This window comes from Oryctolagus cuniculus, chromosome 9 (assembly GCF_051225735.1).
Source record: "Oryctolagus cuniculus isolate XC-2025 breed Fujian yellow rabbit chromosome 9, ASM5122573v1, whole genome shotgun sequence".
In the NCBI taxonomy this organism is placed as follows: Eukaryota; Metazoa; Chordata; class Mammalia; order Lagomorpha; family Leporidae; genus Oryctolagus; species Oryctolagus cuniculus.
The window spans coordinates 130,602,501-130,620,101 of record NC_142875.1 but is presented as its reverse complement, the minus strand read 5'-3'; the positions used below and the strand labels follow the sequence as shown (position 1 = coordinate 130,620,101).

General features: G+C 41.3%; 1 protein-coding gene across 3 annotated transcripts in view; it reads left to right on the top strand.

Annotated features, from left to right (window-relative positions):
- CPNE8 (copine 8) overlaps window positions 1–17,601 on the top strand; it is a 260,377-nt gene that overhangs the window by 144,662 nt on the left and 98,114 nt on the right. For all 3 annotated transcript variants that reach the window (XM_051850927.3, XM_002712675.6, XM_070049629.2), the window contains exons 8-10: window positions 2,426–2,529; window positions 5,709–5,813; window positions 7,480–7,521. In XM_051850927.3, coding sequence (XP_051706887.3) covers window positions 2,426–2,529; window positions 5,709–5,813; window positions 7,480–7,521 — 251 coding nt within the window. The remainder of the gene's footprint in view (window positions 1–2,425; window positions 2,530–5,708; window positions 5,814–7,479; window positions 7,522–17,601) is intronic.

Sequence of the window (17,601 nt, the reverse complement as noted above, 5' to 3'; positions counted from 1 at the left end):
AAAAATAGCACAAAGTTATAAAACAGAAGAGGGGGTGGATCACTGTGTTCTTTGAATTGTATCTGAACTACTTGAGAACTCTTCTCTTTAATTTTTTTAAAAAAATTTAAAGGTACTCAAAATATATGTTTATTTTGATGTGCAGAATTTTTGAAATCCATGCATACCTTTCTCATGATACATATTTTTTTTGGCACTAAAAATAAACTTACTCTTTTTTTTAACTTTTATTTAATGAATATAAATTTCCAAAGTACGGCTTATGGATTACAATGGCTTCCCCCCCATATCGTCTCTCCCACCCGCATCCCTCCCCCTTCTCACTCCCTCTCCCCTTCCATTCACATGAGGATTCATTTTCGATTCTCTTTATATACAGAAGATCAGTTTAGCATACATTAAGTAAAGATTTCAACAGTTTGCTCCCACACAAACATAAAGTGAAAAATAATAGATGATTTTTTAAATGATGATGAAATCAGATCAGACCTATTGTCATGTTTAATCCCAGTGAGAGTCAAGTTGGGAATTGATAATTTCTTCTCTCTCTCTATTTTTTTTTTTTTTTTTACAGAAGATCAGTTTAGTAGACATTAAGTAAAGATTTCAACAGTTTGCACCCCCATAGAAACACAAAGTGAAATATACTGTTTGAGTACTCGTTATAGCATTAAATCTCAATGCACAGCACATTAAGGACAGAGATCCTACATGAGGAGTAAGTGCACCGTGACTCCTGTTGTTGACTTACAAATTGACACTCCTGTTTATGGCATCAGTAATCTCCCTATGCACCAGTCATGAGTTTCCAAGGCTATGGAAGCCCCTTGAGTTCTCCGACTCTTAACTTGTTCAGACAAGGTCATAGTCAAAGTGGAGGTTCTCTCCTCCCTTCAGAGAAAGGTACCTCGTTCTTTGAAGACCTGTTCTTTCCACTGGGCTCTCACTCACAGAGATCTTTCATTTAGGGTTTTTTTTGTTTGTTTGTTTGTTTGTTTGTTTGTTTTTGTTTTGTTTTGTTTTTTTTTGCCAGAGTGTCTTGGCTTTCCATGCCTGCAATACTCTCAAGGGCTTTTCAGCCAGATCCAAATGCCTTTAGGGCTGATTCTGAGGCCAGAGTGCTGTTTAGGACATCCACCATTCTATGAGTCTGCTGAGTATCTCGCTTCCCATGTTGGATCACTCTCCCCTTTGTTTATTCTATCAGTTAGTATTAGCAGGTACTAGACTTGTTTATGTGCTCCCTTTGACTCTTAGTCCTTTCATTATGATCAATTGTGAACTGAAATTGATCACTTGGACTGGTGAGATGGCATTGGTACATGCCACCTTGATGGGATTAAATTGGAGTCCCCTGGCATGTTTCTAACTACCATTTGGGGCAAGTCAGCTTGAGCATGTCCCAAATTGTACATCTCTTCCCTCTCTTATTCCTACTCTTATGTTTAACAGGGATCACATTTCAGTTAAATTTCAACACTTAAGAATAACTGTGTATTAATTACAGAATTAAACCAGTCATATTAAGTAGAACAGACAAAAAAACTACTAAGAGGGATAATGTATTAAGTTGTTCATTAACAGTCCGGGCTATGCTGATCAAGTCACCGTTTTTTCATGAACTTGTGGTAGAGCCCTCATGGGTGGTGAGTGAGTCTTATTCCCATCGAATCGTCGAATACATCAACTAAAATGAAAGTATATGAATTTTAATAATTCGTTGATGTCTTTATTCAGTGAAACATTATGATTATAAAGTAAATTAAAAATAGCACAAAATTATAAAACAGAAGAGGGGGTGGATCACTGTGTTCTTTGAATTGTATCTGAACTACTTGAGAACTCTTCTCTTAATTTTTAAAAAAAAATTAAAGGTACTCAAAATATACGTTTATTTTGATGTGCAGAATTTTTGAAATCCATGCATACCTTTCTCATGATACATATATTTCATGAACTTGTGGTAGAGCCCTCATGGGTGGTGAGTGAGTCTTGTTCCCATCGAATCATCGAATACATGTCAACATCTGGTGCGTTAACAGTGTGTGGCAGGGGCTTAGCAAATACTTCCCAAATATTAAAAACAACAATTAAAAAAAAACATATGTTCTAAAACTATGTATGTAAATAACTGTAGCTTTGAGTAAATACTGTGTTCCAATACCATGGCCCAGAGTCATCAAGATTATTATTTCTTTATAGTAGGAAAATGTTAAAGGTTTTTGAAAAATAATAGTTTTAGACGAGAATGAAAACTCGCTCAGTCCTTTCAAAAACAATTTTGTGTTGCCTGGGACTCTCCCACACTTGTCTGTTCGCGTTAAAATGGCAAACTGGTTGTCTTGTCAAGTCCTATGTGAGAGCCACAGTTACTGGTTATTTATAGCTCAAGTTTTGAGCTTTTTAAAATTATTTTTGTTTGTAGGATGCCGTTCTGATGCAGTTCTGTGCCAACAAATTGGACAAGAAAGACTTCTTTGGAAAATCTGATCCTTTCCTTGTTTTTTATCGAAGTAATGAAGATGGCAGGTGGGTCTGCTTTTTATTCAGATATTTGAATACAAGTTTTTTTTTTTTCTTTACACTGATAAATGGAGTAAAATATTTAGGTATTTCAAAAAATGTGATTTTTTTTAAAATTTATTTATTTGACAGAGTTAGTTAGTGAGTTATGATATATGACTTTATAAGCATTTTATGTTTTGTTTGGTTATAATGAGTAATTTTCAGTTTTACAGAAACATTTCCACTCCTCATAAAATGATGAAATTGCATTCATACTATGGAAGCACTTTGAAAAAAACCTAAAATGCTGCAACAAGTGTGTTTTGTTATAGGCTCTTCTTACAGAAGGAAATAGACTATGTGGGTTGTGTTTTATGTGAGTTGTTTTTTTCTTTTCGTCCAGTGATAATCTGAACCTAAGATTCAGTAACATGTTTGATCATAATGTAGTAAGTTGAAGATCTTTGTTACTGGTCGTTAGATTGGTTTCTTTGTGGTTTGAATGCATATTCATGGGATTGTAGAGAGTAATTTCATGGGTGTGATTCTACCCTTAAATATATTTAAGTGTTCTCTGTCTTTCCTTTGTGCTGTCAGTGTTCATGAGAAAGTTTGGGGTTAAAAATGTGACTCAGGTTCTGTGTGCTAGGTTTAAATCATGATTGTGCTTCTGAATACCTGTAGGACCAAGGGCAGGTTTAGTGACCTGTGTAACACCCAATTTCAGATGGAGTAATAGCAACAGTTACCCACAGGATTAAGTACATGTGGAAGTTTTTCTGACTTGTAAGAAGAACCTAACCATTAGCTGTTGGTGCCACCTTGCATTATATTTCTATTTTTTGTCTGCCTTAACTGTGCATAATAAAATATTAGCTAAAGAGAAAATGTCATTTGAAAGTTAAAAACGAAGGAAACAGTATAGAAAAAAATTCTGTCACTACTGCTAAACTTAGGTATAAATAAAATTACAGAGTGTGTTGTTACCAAGCAATTGTATAGTCTGTAACATAAAAATAGAAGGTTTTCCACTTAAAGTGATATACTGGGCAGTTTGGAATGATCATTATGGGATTTTGGTTGATGCGGCTCCTGTAAAATAATGGAACATGGTATTCTTCCCTTCTGTTTTGGTGGTGAAAATGTGATCCTGTCATTTGCATCTGAACACTAACTTCCCCTGTAAAAATAAAAAAAAAAAAAAATGTTTGCCAGTCCTTTCAAAGGTGGGAAAAAACTAAACAAAGGTTTAAATATCTCAAGTCCCAGTGTTGTGGTGCCTCTTCCTACGTGAGCCAATTGTTTCCTGATTTCTATTTTTATTCTTATTAGTCTTATTTATTTCTCAAGATTACTTGTGCAGTTGTTGGAATTCAAATTACATGTGTTTAACGGTACTAGTGACATTTTTATTAAAAAAATTATTACACTAGTAAAACTGACACTTAGTAAATAAAATCAACTCATTATTATACTAGTAAAACGGACACTTAGTAAATAAAATCTAAACATTTTTAAAGAATTTAAAAATTTTTAAAAATCCAGTATTATCAAATCATTTTAAAAGTCTCTTGCTAAAAATTAAGCTCATTTCAGAAAACTTTGTGTATCTGTACATACAAACATTAGTTCACAGCCAGCTTCAAATACTGTTGTGTCTTAATAGACTCACGGAGCAAAAATGCTTTCATGTGCTCCATATTTACTGTAGATCTCTATATTTGTAGATATTTTAGCCTTTGAAGACATTTATGTCAAAAACAAAGTGACAGCGAGAAGGAAAGACTGAGAAATCTTTCATTTTCTGGTTTACACTCAAATGTGCACTGTGTCCTGGGCTGGGCCAAGGCCAAGCCAGGAGCCTGGAGCTCCTCCTGGGGCTCCCACATAGTTGGCAAGGACCCAGGCACTTGGGCCATCTTCTATGTGTCTTCCTGAGGCACATCAGCAGGGAGCTGGACCGGAAGCAGAGCAGTGTGGACTTGAACTGGCACTCAGATACGGGATTCCACCACCATAGGTGGCGGCTTAACCTGCTGTGCCTCAACTCCAGCCCTTGTTTTTAGCTTTATTATGGAGTTATTTCAAAAATGTGCTGTCCTGTTTGAGGTTCATTTTATGAGAAAAAGTAAAACTAAATTTCTACTGGGACCATTAATTAAAAACCATAATTATATGTGATTATAAATTCTTACATTTTTCTTTTCACATTTTTCAACTTCACCTGCGTTCCTGTTTAGGTAATAATGTTCCTTTGGAATAAGTATTTTTGCCAGCTGGGTCTGATTTAATAAAAACATTTTCTTCCTAATGCTGCTTGTGATACACATGCATATTTCTACAGCAGCACCCCTGAGTGTTGGGAGAGCTGCCCCAGTGTCCTGTTAGCACTGCCCTCGTGAGGTGTTGCTGGCTGTCTCCACCAGTGCCTCACACAGGAGAATGGTTAGCAAGAGTCAGAAGAATCCCTGACTCAGAAATGCCTCCCTGGGAAGATGAGTCGCCTTCTTTTAAAAGATTTTATTTATTTCTTTGAGAAGTAGAGTTACGGACATAGAGAGGGAGAGACAGAGAGAAAGGTCTTCAGACTGCTATTCACTCCCCAAATGGCCGCAAGGGGTGGAGCTGAGCCAGTCTGAAGCCAGGAGCCAAGAGCCAGGACCGTCATCCAGGTCTCCCACACAGGTCCAAGGGCCCAGGCACTTGGGCCATCTTCCACTGCTTTCGTAGACCATTAGCAGGGAGTTAGATTGGAAGAGGAGCAGGCAGGACTTGAACCAACACCCTTATGGGATGCCAGCACCATAGGCGGAGGTGTAGCCTCCTGCACCACAATGTGACTCCCAATGAGTCACCTTCTGATGGGGAGTGAACCAGTGGATGGAATCTCAATCTCTCTCTCACTCCCTCTCCCTCCCTTCCTCCCCCCCCCACCATGTAACTCTGCCTTTCAAATAAACAAATAAACCTACAAAGAAAAAAGAAGCCCTGTCCCTTCCCTTTGACTAAGATTTCCCCTTAAACTGTCCACAAGTTCTCTTTCTCTTCAACGTTTTAAATTTATGTCTTCTTTTATTGCATGATGCGTCAGCAACAGAGGGCCTCATAATGTAAGTTTTGCACAAAAAGAAAGGGATGACAAAACAATACATACTAATTGGAGTATGAAAATAATGGGAAACTCTTTTTTTTTTTTTAAACAGTTTTACAATTTGCCATAAAACAGAAGTTGTGAAAAACACCCTGAACCCTGTGTGGCAGGCCTTCAAGATCTCCGTGAGAGCGCTGTGCAACGGAGACTACGACAGGTGAGAGAAGGGACAGCTTGGCTGAGACGCTGATTGTTGACTGCGGATCTGATCATCTAAGCCAGATTTCAGGCAACAGCAAAGTGGTTTATTTACCTTTGTAGATGTTTATTTATAAAAGCATATGATTTATTTGAAAAATTTGAAACAACTTTTAAAAAGCTCCAAATGATTTGGGGAAAAGGGATAGTTTACCTAATTAAGATTTGGGTAAACTGATGGATTTTCTGACAACAAAAATGTTCCAAGCGCTAGAAAATTGTTAGTTTAGGTTTGTACTCGTTATTCTGAAGTCACTGTGGTATTTTCACTGCGTCAAGTCTGCAGCAGAAGGAGCAGGTACACAGGAGGTGCCGGCGTGTGGCTGGGCTGTCACCAGCTCCGGCAGATCCTTGAGGACATTGCTCAGCCTTGTCCCTTCGTGAAGGAGCCCCAGATGCAGAACAGGGGGACTTTGGTGTTTTACAGGTGGCTCAGTGCAGTAGTCCCACACATCTTCCCACACTGTACCTGGACGTTTCTTAATGTCCAAGTTTTTTTTTTTTTTTTTCCTGTTTTTAAATGAAATTATTTGTAGAGTTACAATATAAAAACCAACACATCCCCAGAGAAAAGCAACCATGAAAAGTTAACACCCAGTGTCATTGTTGTTTTAGTTATCTTGCTACTTCTCTATTTAAAAAATGGAAGTTATGCCATCAACGAGTGATTCAAAGAGTGATTATCGGTGTATAATTAAGGTTGCTTTGAGGTTCATCATTCCACTTGAATTCGTTATTCATTCTCATCAGGTGGTTTCCACTTAGCAACTTCAGTATAGGTATCCTGGTAGAAACTCAGACTCACAGGCCCCAGTGACTGACTGAGCTAGAGACCAGTACTCTAGGTTTTGACAAGACTTCTGAGGGATGTGTCGCTCCCCCTCTTCGCGGAGGAACGACACAGGACCCTGCGCTGTTCTTTAGTCTGCTCGGCCCTTCCCGGGTTTGCTGCTGGTCCTTCCCGGGTTGGCTGCCGATCCTTCCACCTCCGTGGAAGGGCGGTTCCCCCTGCTACTTTCCCCACTTCCGTGGGGGAGCGGCACATCCTTTAGATGTTCCTGGTGCATGTTGCTCTCTCCTCCTTTATAGTCCTCTTCCACCAATCCCAACTCTGCTACCCACACGCCGAGTACGCTGCTCTCCTCCAATCAGGAGCAGGATCAGCTCCTGCAGGTTATTGGTCGAACTGGAGGCAGCTGTGTAGAAGTTGTTTACTCCTCTCCCAGCGCCATATTGTGGGAGAGCAGATGCATAGAATAAGTCTTAATTCCGGTAACTTAGTCTAGTCCCAGTTGCTCCCCACAGGGATGCTGCCCCATGCTGAGTGTCAGAAATGTTGTTGCAAGACAGAGATCTTCAGCCATGGAGAATTGAGTGCCTCGCTCCTCATAGAAGAGCTGTGTCCTCTATATACTTACCTTACTCCCTGTAGAGAATCAAAATAGATTTTGCAAACCTACTTTAAGATACAGTTACAGTCATAAGCAAAATCATTTTCAGATTACTTTGTAAAACCTACATGCTTATACTGGTTTATCTAAGAAAGTCTGATATCTTATTTTTTATTTCTCATAATGTTTTATTCTTAATATGTAATTTAATATGTGTTTTTCCCCCATGGACAGAACGATCAAAGTAGAGGTGTATGACTGGGATCGAGATGGGAGGTAGGACATTTTCTTTTTTTTTTTTTTATTCTTGTTCTTGAAACTTTTATTTCAGTGTTCAGATTGCATGTTTCATCTGTTTTTCCAAATGTTGTGGAAGTATTTACATGAGTTATTAAGAACAGGTGTATTTCCTTCAGTCTGGAAATGGAAATACAGGTCTTCGTAGAGTAATATAGTAAGGATATTCAGTTGGGACCTGATACCTTCCTACTGTGTGACACCTACAGACATCTACTTTGGTGGCCGTTGGGATTCTGAGATTTCTGCATCTTTCAGGATATCTGCAGGGTCTTATTACTTCATGCCTCAAACTTCTCAAGGGAGCACACCTGAGCCCTGTGCCCTCCCTCCGCCAAAGAACAGGTGCCCACCTCGTCAGCAGCGGAACACAGCTCCAGAATGATGCCTGGTGACTGCCAAACCAAATAGTTGTTCAGAGCTCTGCAGTCAGAGTCTTCCTCTGCACATCCCAGCAGACGTGGAAGACCCACAGGGAGGGAACACACTTTTCCCTTTTCCCTTAGGGGCTTTTCCCCTGTGTTTCTGCTGTTTTACATAGGATCCATGGGGGTCCTATTAAATGATAGGGCTCAGAAATCCTAAGAGTCCGTTTTGTCATAGCTGCCACTCCAGGTGGTTCCTGAAGGGACCGAAGGTACACATGCCCAGGGACGATGGTGAGTGGGAAAGCAGAAGGGACTTGCAGTTTTCCCTTGATGCAAGCCCTGAATCTAGCCACAGTTCGCCAGGATATGGAGCTGAAAAGAGGTTGTAGCTCAGGATCTAAGCAAGGTCTTCCGGGAGCGTTGCATTCCAGCCAGCAGCCGTGCCCAGCGGGGTGAGAGTGCCTGGAGACTGAGCACTGCTGGCTGCCCTCACTCGTTCTGCTGCAGGAGCAGGAAATGCCCAGTTAGAGACCCATGGGCAAGCGTTTATGCACACGCATGCACACGCATGCTCCAGTGGTCTCTCAGGCTTCCCCAGCTAGTCTCTTCTTGTTAAGCAGTAACAAGGGGGGACAGAGACGAGAGAGCCTAACCTGTGCTCACCTACCGAAGAGTTAGACTCAAGGATTTCATGCCACAGTGGTATTTATATTTCTGCCACGTATTCATTTAAATACTTAATTATTCAGGTTTCCTGTGTAAAAATTCTACATGCATTCTGGAAGATTCTCATTGGAAACCTTGTTTTTTTTTTGTTTTTTTTTTTTCCATAGGAACTTAGGTTCCATTGCATCATTAAACGTGATTCACTGAGAAAATGAGTTTTACTGCTCAGGATAAGCGGTACCATCAGTCTGAGTCAAGGCTTTATGCTCGGGAGCACGCACCTGTTACATTTTAATTGACTACATAGGTGGCCTTTCCTAGCCATTTTTTGCAGTTGGGGAAATAGTTCTGATTTGACCACTTGGAAATGAATAGTGAACCCTGAGGTCTTATCTGCATCCATGCACATCAAATGCTGCATTTGCAGGAATTAAAGATACTGGGTTTTCCTTTACAGGGTGAGTGTCTGTGAGTTTCCTGTTGGTTCCTGTCTGCTTTGGAGTTGTAAGAATTTTGAGCAGATTGGAAGAGCAGAATTACCTTGAATTTCAATTACCTTGTGTTCTAATTTGGGGATTTTGAGCACTGTTATTTAGGATCTGATTTACTGAATGTTTCTGATGTGTGGGGTGTTCTCCAAGTATTTTTTTTTTTTTCATGAGTCCTAATTGAGTTTTAAATAAATGATAGATATCATATCAGTTAGATTTTACAGAGAAGAAACTGGGGGAAAAAGTAACTTGCCTAAGGTCACACAGCTAGCACAGTGGACCTGAGGCATGGCATTCTGCTTCCACACTGCGGTCCTAACTGTTGCACTACACTGATGGTGAATTCTGGCACTTAGATAAAAAGTCTTTAACCTATGTCAGAATCTAACCAGTGCAATCTTACCCTGGGATACTTTGATAATAGGCAATGAATAGTTAAGAGCAATGCAAAGGCTATCTAAGACGCAATTTAACATAATTTCAGTATTTTATTACCTGAAATTTTACATTACCTAGAAAAGTAGATAATACATTCCTAGGAAGCAACTCATACATAACAGAAATTAGGTAGGAGAAATGAGTGATGCAGATACTGCAGGAATCTTCAGACATGGGAAGGGGCAGTACAGTGTGTCAGAGAGCCAGCTTAGATTAAGAGAGTGAGAGCTGGAGTTGGGGGGGGGGCACATCATTTACTAAACACAAAAGAAGTAAAAGATTGGGCTGTTAGATTAGGGGAATATTTTTCAATAAAAATAATGATTTACTTTCAATACATCAGATTTAGAGGCAAAGAAAATGGATACAGAGATTTAGAAGCTGATTTTGCCATTGGATTGCAAACCATTTGCAATATTTGCTATATTGCCTTTTTTTTTTTAAGTTTCACTTCTGTGTACCATCATTAACAGCGTGCTCAGGGGGAGTCTGAGGAGATAAAGGCTGTGGAAATAAAGGGCGAGAGGTTGGCAAGGGGGAATGCTGTTGGGAAATTAAACATTCCTTGAATAATATCGTTAGCAGAGTAATCAGGGGAATGGAATGTAATTTCAGAAGCGGTGTAATGTCGGGGCTAAGGTGCTCCGTCTTTAACACAAACTGTAGATCTGTATTTTAATAGATGATATCAGTGTTGGATTCTGTGTGTTCATATGCACCAAAATTGCCTCTTCATTGTTAGCAAAGCGATCAGTTTGTGGGTGACATAGAGAAAGCAAAATTAAAATAATAAATAATTCTTGATAACTTTCAATTAACTGTTATATATGAAATTTAGAAGGTACTTTGGTCTCCAGTTGAAGGATGCATAAAAACTCTATGTAATTCAGATAATAATTTTATAGTTAAAATAATAAAGATCACCATATGGATCGTTTAGTTGTGGTATCATACCATAGTTGTTACACTTTCTACATGCACTTTTATTTGGCTGACATAGTTTCCCAATGTGGATGTCCCTTCTGCAAAGCAGGGTGACTGTACTGGGACACTCAGAGTTCCTGACACCAGGTCATGGTCAGCAGAGGCTGCTTCCTGTTCTCTTGTTCTGTCGTCTTTAATATTTGTCCTGAATCCTGTACCTGTATCACTTTTACTCTGAATGCAGATCCAGAACTTTTGAGTCTTAATATTAGAAAAAATTATTTGCTTAGTGGGTTTTTTATTTTGATGTTCTGTACTAACAGTGTTCAAAGAAAATACAAACCAGTATAATTAATGTTAATAGTATAGTTCATTTGATCCTGTGTGTCCAAAAGATTATCACTTGCTGGCACCGCGGCTCAATAGGCTAATCCTCCGCCTGTGGCGCTGGCACACAGGGTTCTAGTTCTGGTCGGGGCGCCAGATTCTGTCCCGGTTGCCCCTCTTCCAGGCCAGCTCTCTGCTGTGGCCAGGGAGTGCAGTGGAGGATGGCCCAGGTCCTTGGGCCCTGCACCCCATGGGAGACCAGGAAAAGCACCTGGCTCCTGGCTTCGGATCAGCGTGATGCGTCGGCCACAGCGCGCCAGCCATGGCGGCCATTGGAGGGTGAACCAACGGCAAAGGAAGACCTTTCTCTCTGTCTCTCTCTCTGTCCACTCTGCCTATCAGAAAATAAATAAGTAAAAAAAGACTATCACTTTAATATAGAAGCAATAGAAACATTAATAAGAGGAACTTCAATTTTTTTTTTATACTTACCAAGTCTTTGAAATCCGGTATGTATTTTGTGTTTTCCACTCAAGTCTGCTTTAACTTGTCATTGCCCATTGACTAGTGGCTGTTGGCAGGAACAAGCCACTTAGACATGAATGGAGCCCACGTGTGTGTATAAGTAACTTTATATTGGATGAAACATTGTGTGTGTATTTTGTAGTAGTTTAGGATGATGGACCCCTTATAACCTGGTGCACACTGGTTAGATAGGTATTATTTTGTTTATGAATTTAAGAATAGAAAGGCAGTAGGGCAGTCTGTTCCCAATCTTGAGAGACTATTTCAGTTAAAAATTACAGTGGGAGCTGTTTGCTGGTGCTGCCTGCCTGCTGTCCCTACCTTCAGTACTTCAGGTCACTGTTGCAATCCTGGTAGTCCTAGTTGGGGAATTTGAGGCAGTGGTGGATCTCGTGTCTGAATTCTGGTTGTATTTCCTGGAGGGGGTGTTTAATGCAGTGGTTAAGAGGATGCTTGGGATGCCCATATCTCATATCAGAGTGCCTGGGTTTGAGTCCCGGCTCCACTTCTGACTGAAGCTCCCTGCTAATGCACCCCCTGGTGGTTAGCAGTCATAGCTCAGGTACCTGTGTCCCTGCTACTTAACACGGGAGATTCACGTTCAGTTCTAGGCTCCCGGCTTCCCCCTGGCTCAACCCTAGCTTTTGGAGGCATTTGGGAAGTGAACCAGTAGATGGAAAATCTCTCTCTGGTCTCTGTTCCTCTGCCTTTAAAATACAGTGAAAATAAAATGAGTAAATAGGATTTTAAAAGAATTTTGGCAGCATTATCAGTGTCATGAATGAGCTTGAAATTAATCCTGAAACATGACCCTGTGCAGCACAGAAAAATGTGGCGAAGGCGTTGAGTTCATGCTAAGTACCCTGAGATAATCTAGCCTAGGGTGTGGTCATCTGTGCTGTTGCCCTAACCACATAGACAGTGTGCTGGGGGCACAGGAGCAGTCTTGACCTTGGTCGGAATCACCTCTTTACAAGGAGCCCATGTTCAGCAGGTGAATCTGCCTTACTGAAATCATTCCCTGAATTCCCAGTTTCTTTAGGGGATGTGAAGGAAGAATATGTAAACCTCATTTTAAAAATTGAAAGCTGAGGTACTCAGAAACTGACTTGTCTGGCTGACAGAGCAATCAGCAGTGGTGTGTGGGAGAAGCTACAGTCGCGTGGAGTTGCTTCAGCTGAAATTGTGGCTTAGTTTAACATTCAGGGGGCATTCCTGGAACAGCCTGCATTAAATGCACACTGCTCTCACGTGGGACTGATTGTAAGTGGGCTGCCAAGTTGATCACTGTCTCCCAGAAAATGAAGATTTGATGAAAGGGCGGTGGTGTGCACTGTCAGTCATGAAATCCCAGCTTGGGCAAGTGTTGAGCAGGGATAGCAAACGTGTCCCTGTTTCCAGCCTGTGTTGTCTCAGACAACCGTATTTATTATATACCAGTGCAGAACGGTCATGAATCTGCGAAATGCCACAAAGTTTCCGTCATGTTCTGGAATGTTAACTCCGAAGATCCCATTTGATAAACACATTGGGCCGGCGCCGCGGCTCACTAGGCTAATCCTCCGCCTAGCGGCGCCGGCACACCGGGTTCTAGTCCCGGTTGGGGCGCCGGATTCTGTCCCGGTTGCCCCTCTTCCAGGCCAGCCCTCTGCTGTGGCCAGGGAGTGCAGTGGAGGATGGCCCAGGTGCTTGGGCCCTGCACCCCATGGGAGACCAGGAAAAGCACCTGGCTCCTGGCTCCTGCCATTGGATCAGCGCGGTGTGCCGGCCGCAGCGCGCTGGCCGCGGCGGCCATTGGAGGGTGAACCAACGGCAAGGGAAGACCTTTCTCTCTCTGTCTCTCTCTCTCACTGTCCACTCTGCCTGTCAAAAAATTAAAAAAAAAAAAAAAAAAAAAAAAGATAAACACATTGATGATGCTTTCACTGTGGGGTTATGCTTCATCATGACTGAGTGGTTCTTGGCCCAGTGCTGAAGAATTTACTGGTGAGCTAAGATTTTCAGACTGAAGTGGAGTTGTAGCTCACCGTTTGCCTGCACTTGACTCTGCAGGTCCTAAGCCTGTGTCCAAGAGAGAAGGCTCAGCCTCCTGTCTCTCTTCCAGGAACTGTCATTTCTTGGAGACTTGTTGTAGTGTTGATAAATGAAATGTCATCATCTACCTGTTATTCAGTGACATCTTTTTTCTTCCATCTGCAAAGAATTTAGTAAATGATTTCTCTCAGAAGTAGTTTGCAAGTCTTTAATCTCATTTACTTTTCATCTGTAAGTTTTACCTCATGAAAGGCAGATTTAATTTGGTGTATATCAGATATTTGAAGTGATAATCAGTTTTCAGATTCTGTACGTCTTCATGTATCTGTGCCCCAGTGGAAATCCTATTAATTAGCTGGCGAGCTGGTTGCTGAGCTTTTGTTGTGTTTTAAGTTTGCCAGGCAATGTGCCTTATGTGAAGAGTGGCATCTTTATTGTGTGTCCAAGGCCTAGTGCCCAGGACAAGCAGATTTAAATATTTTTTAAAAAGATTTATTTATTTATTTGAAAGTCAGCGTTACATAGAGAAGGAGAGGCAGAGAGAGAAGTCTTCCATCCACTGGTTCACTCCCTAATTGGCCACAATGGTAGGAGCTGCACCAATCCAAAGCCAGGAACCAGGAGTTTCCTCCGGTTCTTCCCACATGGGTGCAGGGAACCAAGGACTTAGGCCATCTTCTACTGCTACCCCAGGCCATAGCAGAGAGCTGGATCAGAAGTGGAACATCCGGGTCTTGAACCGGCACCCATATGGGTTGCCAGCACTGCAGATGGCAGCTTTACCCGCTAAGCCACAGTGCCGGCCTCCAGATTTAGATTTTTGATGGATCAGAATAACTTGGAGCCATTTATGGGTTTTATATTTATATATATATTTTTATATATATATTATATATATATAAATATATATATATATATATTATATAAATATATATATAATATATATTATATATATTATATATATATATATTACTTATAGTGTTGGTGAGAAATATACAAGGAACAGTCCTTGATTTTTTTTAACAATTTATTTATTTATTTGAAAGTCAGAGTTATACAGAGAGAAGAGGAGGCAGCAAGAGAGAGAGGTCTTCCATCCACTGGTTCACTCCCCAATTGACCGCAATGGCTGGAGCTGCACCCATCCAAAGCCAGGAACCAGGAGCTTCATTATGGGCTCAAGGATTTTGTCTGTCTTCTGCTGCTTTCCCAGACCATAACAGGGAGCTGTATAAGAAGTGAGCAGCCAGGTCTTGAATCGGCTTACATATGGGATGCTGGCACTGCTGACAGTGGCTTTACCTGCTATGGCACAGCACAGGCCCCAGTCATTGATTTTTGATGGCTATGGAGTCACACTCCTGTCCTCATGGCTGGGGTGCAGAGACAGTTAAATACAGTTGCACACAGCCACATGCAGCCATATGTTTACATACAGTCACATCCACTGTAGACATTGACTTACAAGGAACCACACCCAGCTTGTGTTCCTTTGTGCGCAATAGTGGCTTGGAACCAAACTGTCACATGACAGGGTTGTGGGCACTAGCCCAGGAGATGGACACCAGTTGCCATAGAGGCACAGAGATTGGGGGAGCACAGAGATGAGGGACAAGGTGTGGGAACTTGATAACCTCAGCTTCCCGAGTTCATCTCTTCAACATTTATTGAGTATTTTAGTTTTATATAGTGTGGGTTCTGTTGATGCGGTGTTCTTCTGCCGACTTTGGATGATCTCGAGTTACTCTAGGTGTACTTTGTTGGCAAAAAGGCTTTATCCCACCTTCAGTAAGATTTCTGAGAAGATTATTCAGCCACTTCACAGCTGTTTACTGCAGATGGTTAGGCTAGGCTTGGGGACATGGGACGCCAGCCAGTTTCAGTTGTGTGGTCTGACTCGTCCTGCCTCCTTCCATCTCCAGATACTTACATACATAGGAAAGCTCTTCTGTGGTCTCTGTTTTGCTGTTGGTTTTCTGCTTAAATCCAAGTTACATGCCACCAGTTGTATAAGAGCTCTCCATCCCATCTGAACTCACGTAATGCCTGCGTCCTGTGTGTTTTCTTGACCGTTTAGGAATGTTTGCCAGCATCTGGAACACACGACTTACACTGAAGTGCCTTCGTTTTTCCTTGTCTTTCATATCACTGTCGGCTACGTGAGGCCCACAACTGTGTCTTAGTCTGAAGACTACGGTGACTCTGATTTGGTAGCTCAGAGAGTGTGGAAATAGCTGTGTTTTTCTTTCCAGTGAACACTCAGTTCTGCGTCAGTACTTGTTAAGCATCTCCTCGTCCGCAGTCTTTCTCTGAAATAATTTTCGAGTTGTGACTTCACTGGTGACACCTCTGGCAGTGAGTAAGGAGTCCAGCTGACGTGTCTGTTCTCTCCTCAGCACTCACAGTCATCTCTCATGTTATCGTTCACCCATCTGTGATCTTGTTAGGCAGACTAATTACCTTTTCTGCTTTGTTGCATGTCCAAATACTGGCAGTCTCACCTAGCTCAACAGTAGAAGGAATTATCAAATTCAAGTCAACAGATAGAAATAGTGTAAATTTTGGTCATTAATAATCTTATTACTTAAATTCATCTGTCTCCATTAGAAAGTTATCAGTCAAATGTGGCATATAAATTGACTTCTGCTTCTGGTGTAAGAATCCTTGGACTGAGAGAAGCTTTTAGAATTAACACCATTTTACAAAGAAGAGATGGCCCCTGATTGATAACATGTAATTCTGAATAGAACATCAGTTTTACCCCTAGATCTGCCTTTGCTCTTCCATTTTCATTCCACTGTGAGATTACTGGGGGTGAAAGTCACAGTGTTCATCAGCTACCAAAATAGGTGGTTGCTGTCGCATGGGCTTAGGATCCCACAAGACCTTTTCATTGCCAAGTGCAGCCTGGGACTTTGGGGGTTGGGAGGTGGCCTGAAGGTTCTCGGAATGTAGGCTTGGGGTGCGCACTCGAGAATGAACAGTGGTGGCTAATCCGTGGGTGGACAGATAAACATGTTCACGTTTTCCCGTCTTCTGTGGTGCTATTGACTACGCCCCTTGGTATCAGTGTAAACCCTCGGCACCGCCATCATCCCAGGATCACTGACCTGTTTGTCCCTGCCTTGAGCTCATCTACCCTGTCCCCAGCAGCCCCAGCTCCTGCATCTGTAAGAAAGAAACAGCAAAATGATGCCATCATTGTCACTAAAGAACAGTGATTTCTCTGTCTATATATAATATATATAAAATAAAGTTTCACTATAATAGATATGGATATTTATGGAAACAGTATTTGTTGCTAGGCTAAATTTATTTTGCAACGTAATTTGCAAAATTTATATTGCACATCTCTTTTATGTTTATGTTGCAAATTTATTTTGCAACATAATCTGTACAACAAGATACTAGAAATTATTTTTTTACAAGTAAACAGAAGACTGACAAATGGGAAAATAACCAATTTAGCCTTTCATATGATGTGAAATAATTTATGTAAAATCTTCAAACTGACTTAAGTATAAGACTCATACCAGTATCCAAAATAATGTCCACATAAATGGGAAGTACGCAAACCACAATAAATGACTGAATTTGTGTTCAAATTTAAAAGGAGTTCTAAACATAATGGGAGGTGGAATCAAAAGCTGGATTTAAAAAACAAGCTCACAAAGTCACTTGCAGTGTAATAGAGCAAAGTGCACACATTGTGCCGTGCAGCATAACGTTGTCACACAGTCAGTGCACCCCCACGGAGACCTGTCAGGAGCTTTCTCTCCCTCTCCCAGGCACCTCCCTCCTCTCCCTAAAGGACTGCTCTTTTGGTACACTTTGGCCATAGGTCAGCGTTGACTGTGAGTTGTGCACGTGTGGAGTCATCAGCAGGTGCTCTGTCTTGCTTTGCTGGATGTTAGGTCTGGGAGATGCATGCTGGTTGTGATACAGGGTTTGTTCATTTCAGTTTTCTTTATTCTGCTGTAAGAATGAACTGCTGTGTATCTGTCTGTTCTGCAACTGATGGCATCTGGGTGTTTCCCGGTTTTGGCTGTCATCAGTGCTGCAGGAATGTGTATATAGCGCTCTGTGTCTTTTTGTTGGGTGTATACCCAGGAGTGGGTCACTGATGCGCATGTTAGCTTTCCTGGGCTCTCCTCAGTGCTTTTCCACTGTGATTGTGGGATTGTGCCAGTTTACTTTCCAGGCACCACCAAGTCAGAGTTTCACTTGCTCTCTATACTTGTCAGTATTTGGATCCAGTTTTTTTCAACTTTAGCCCTTCTTGTGAG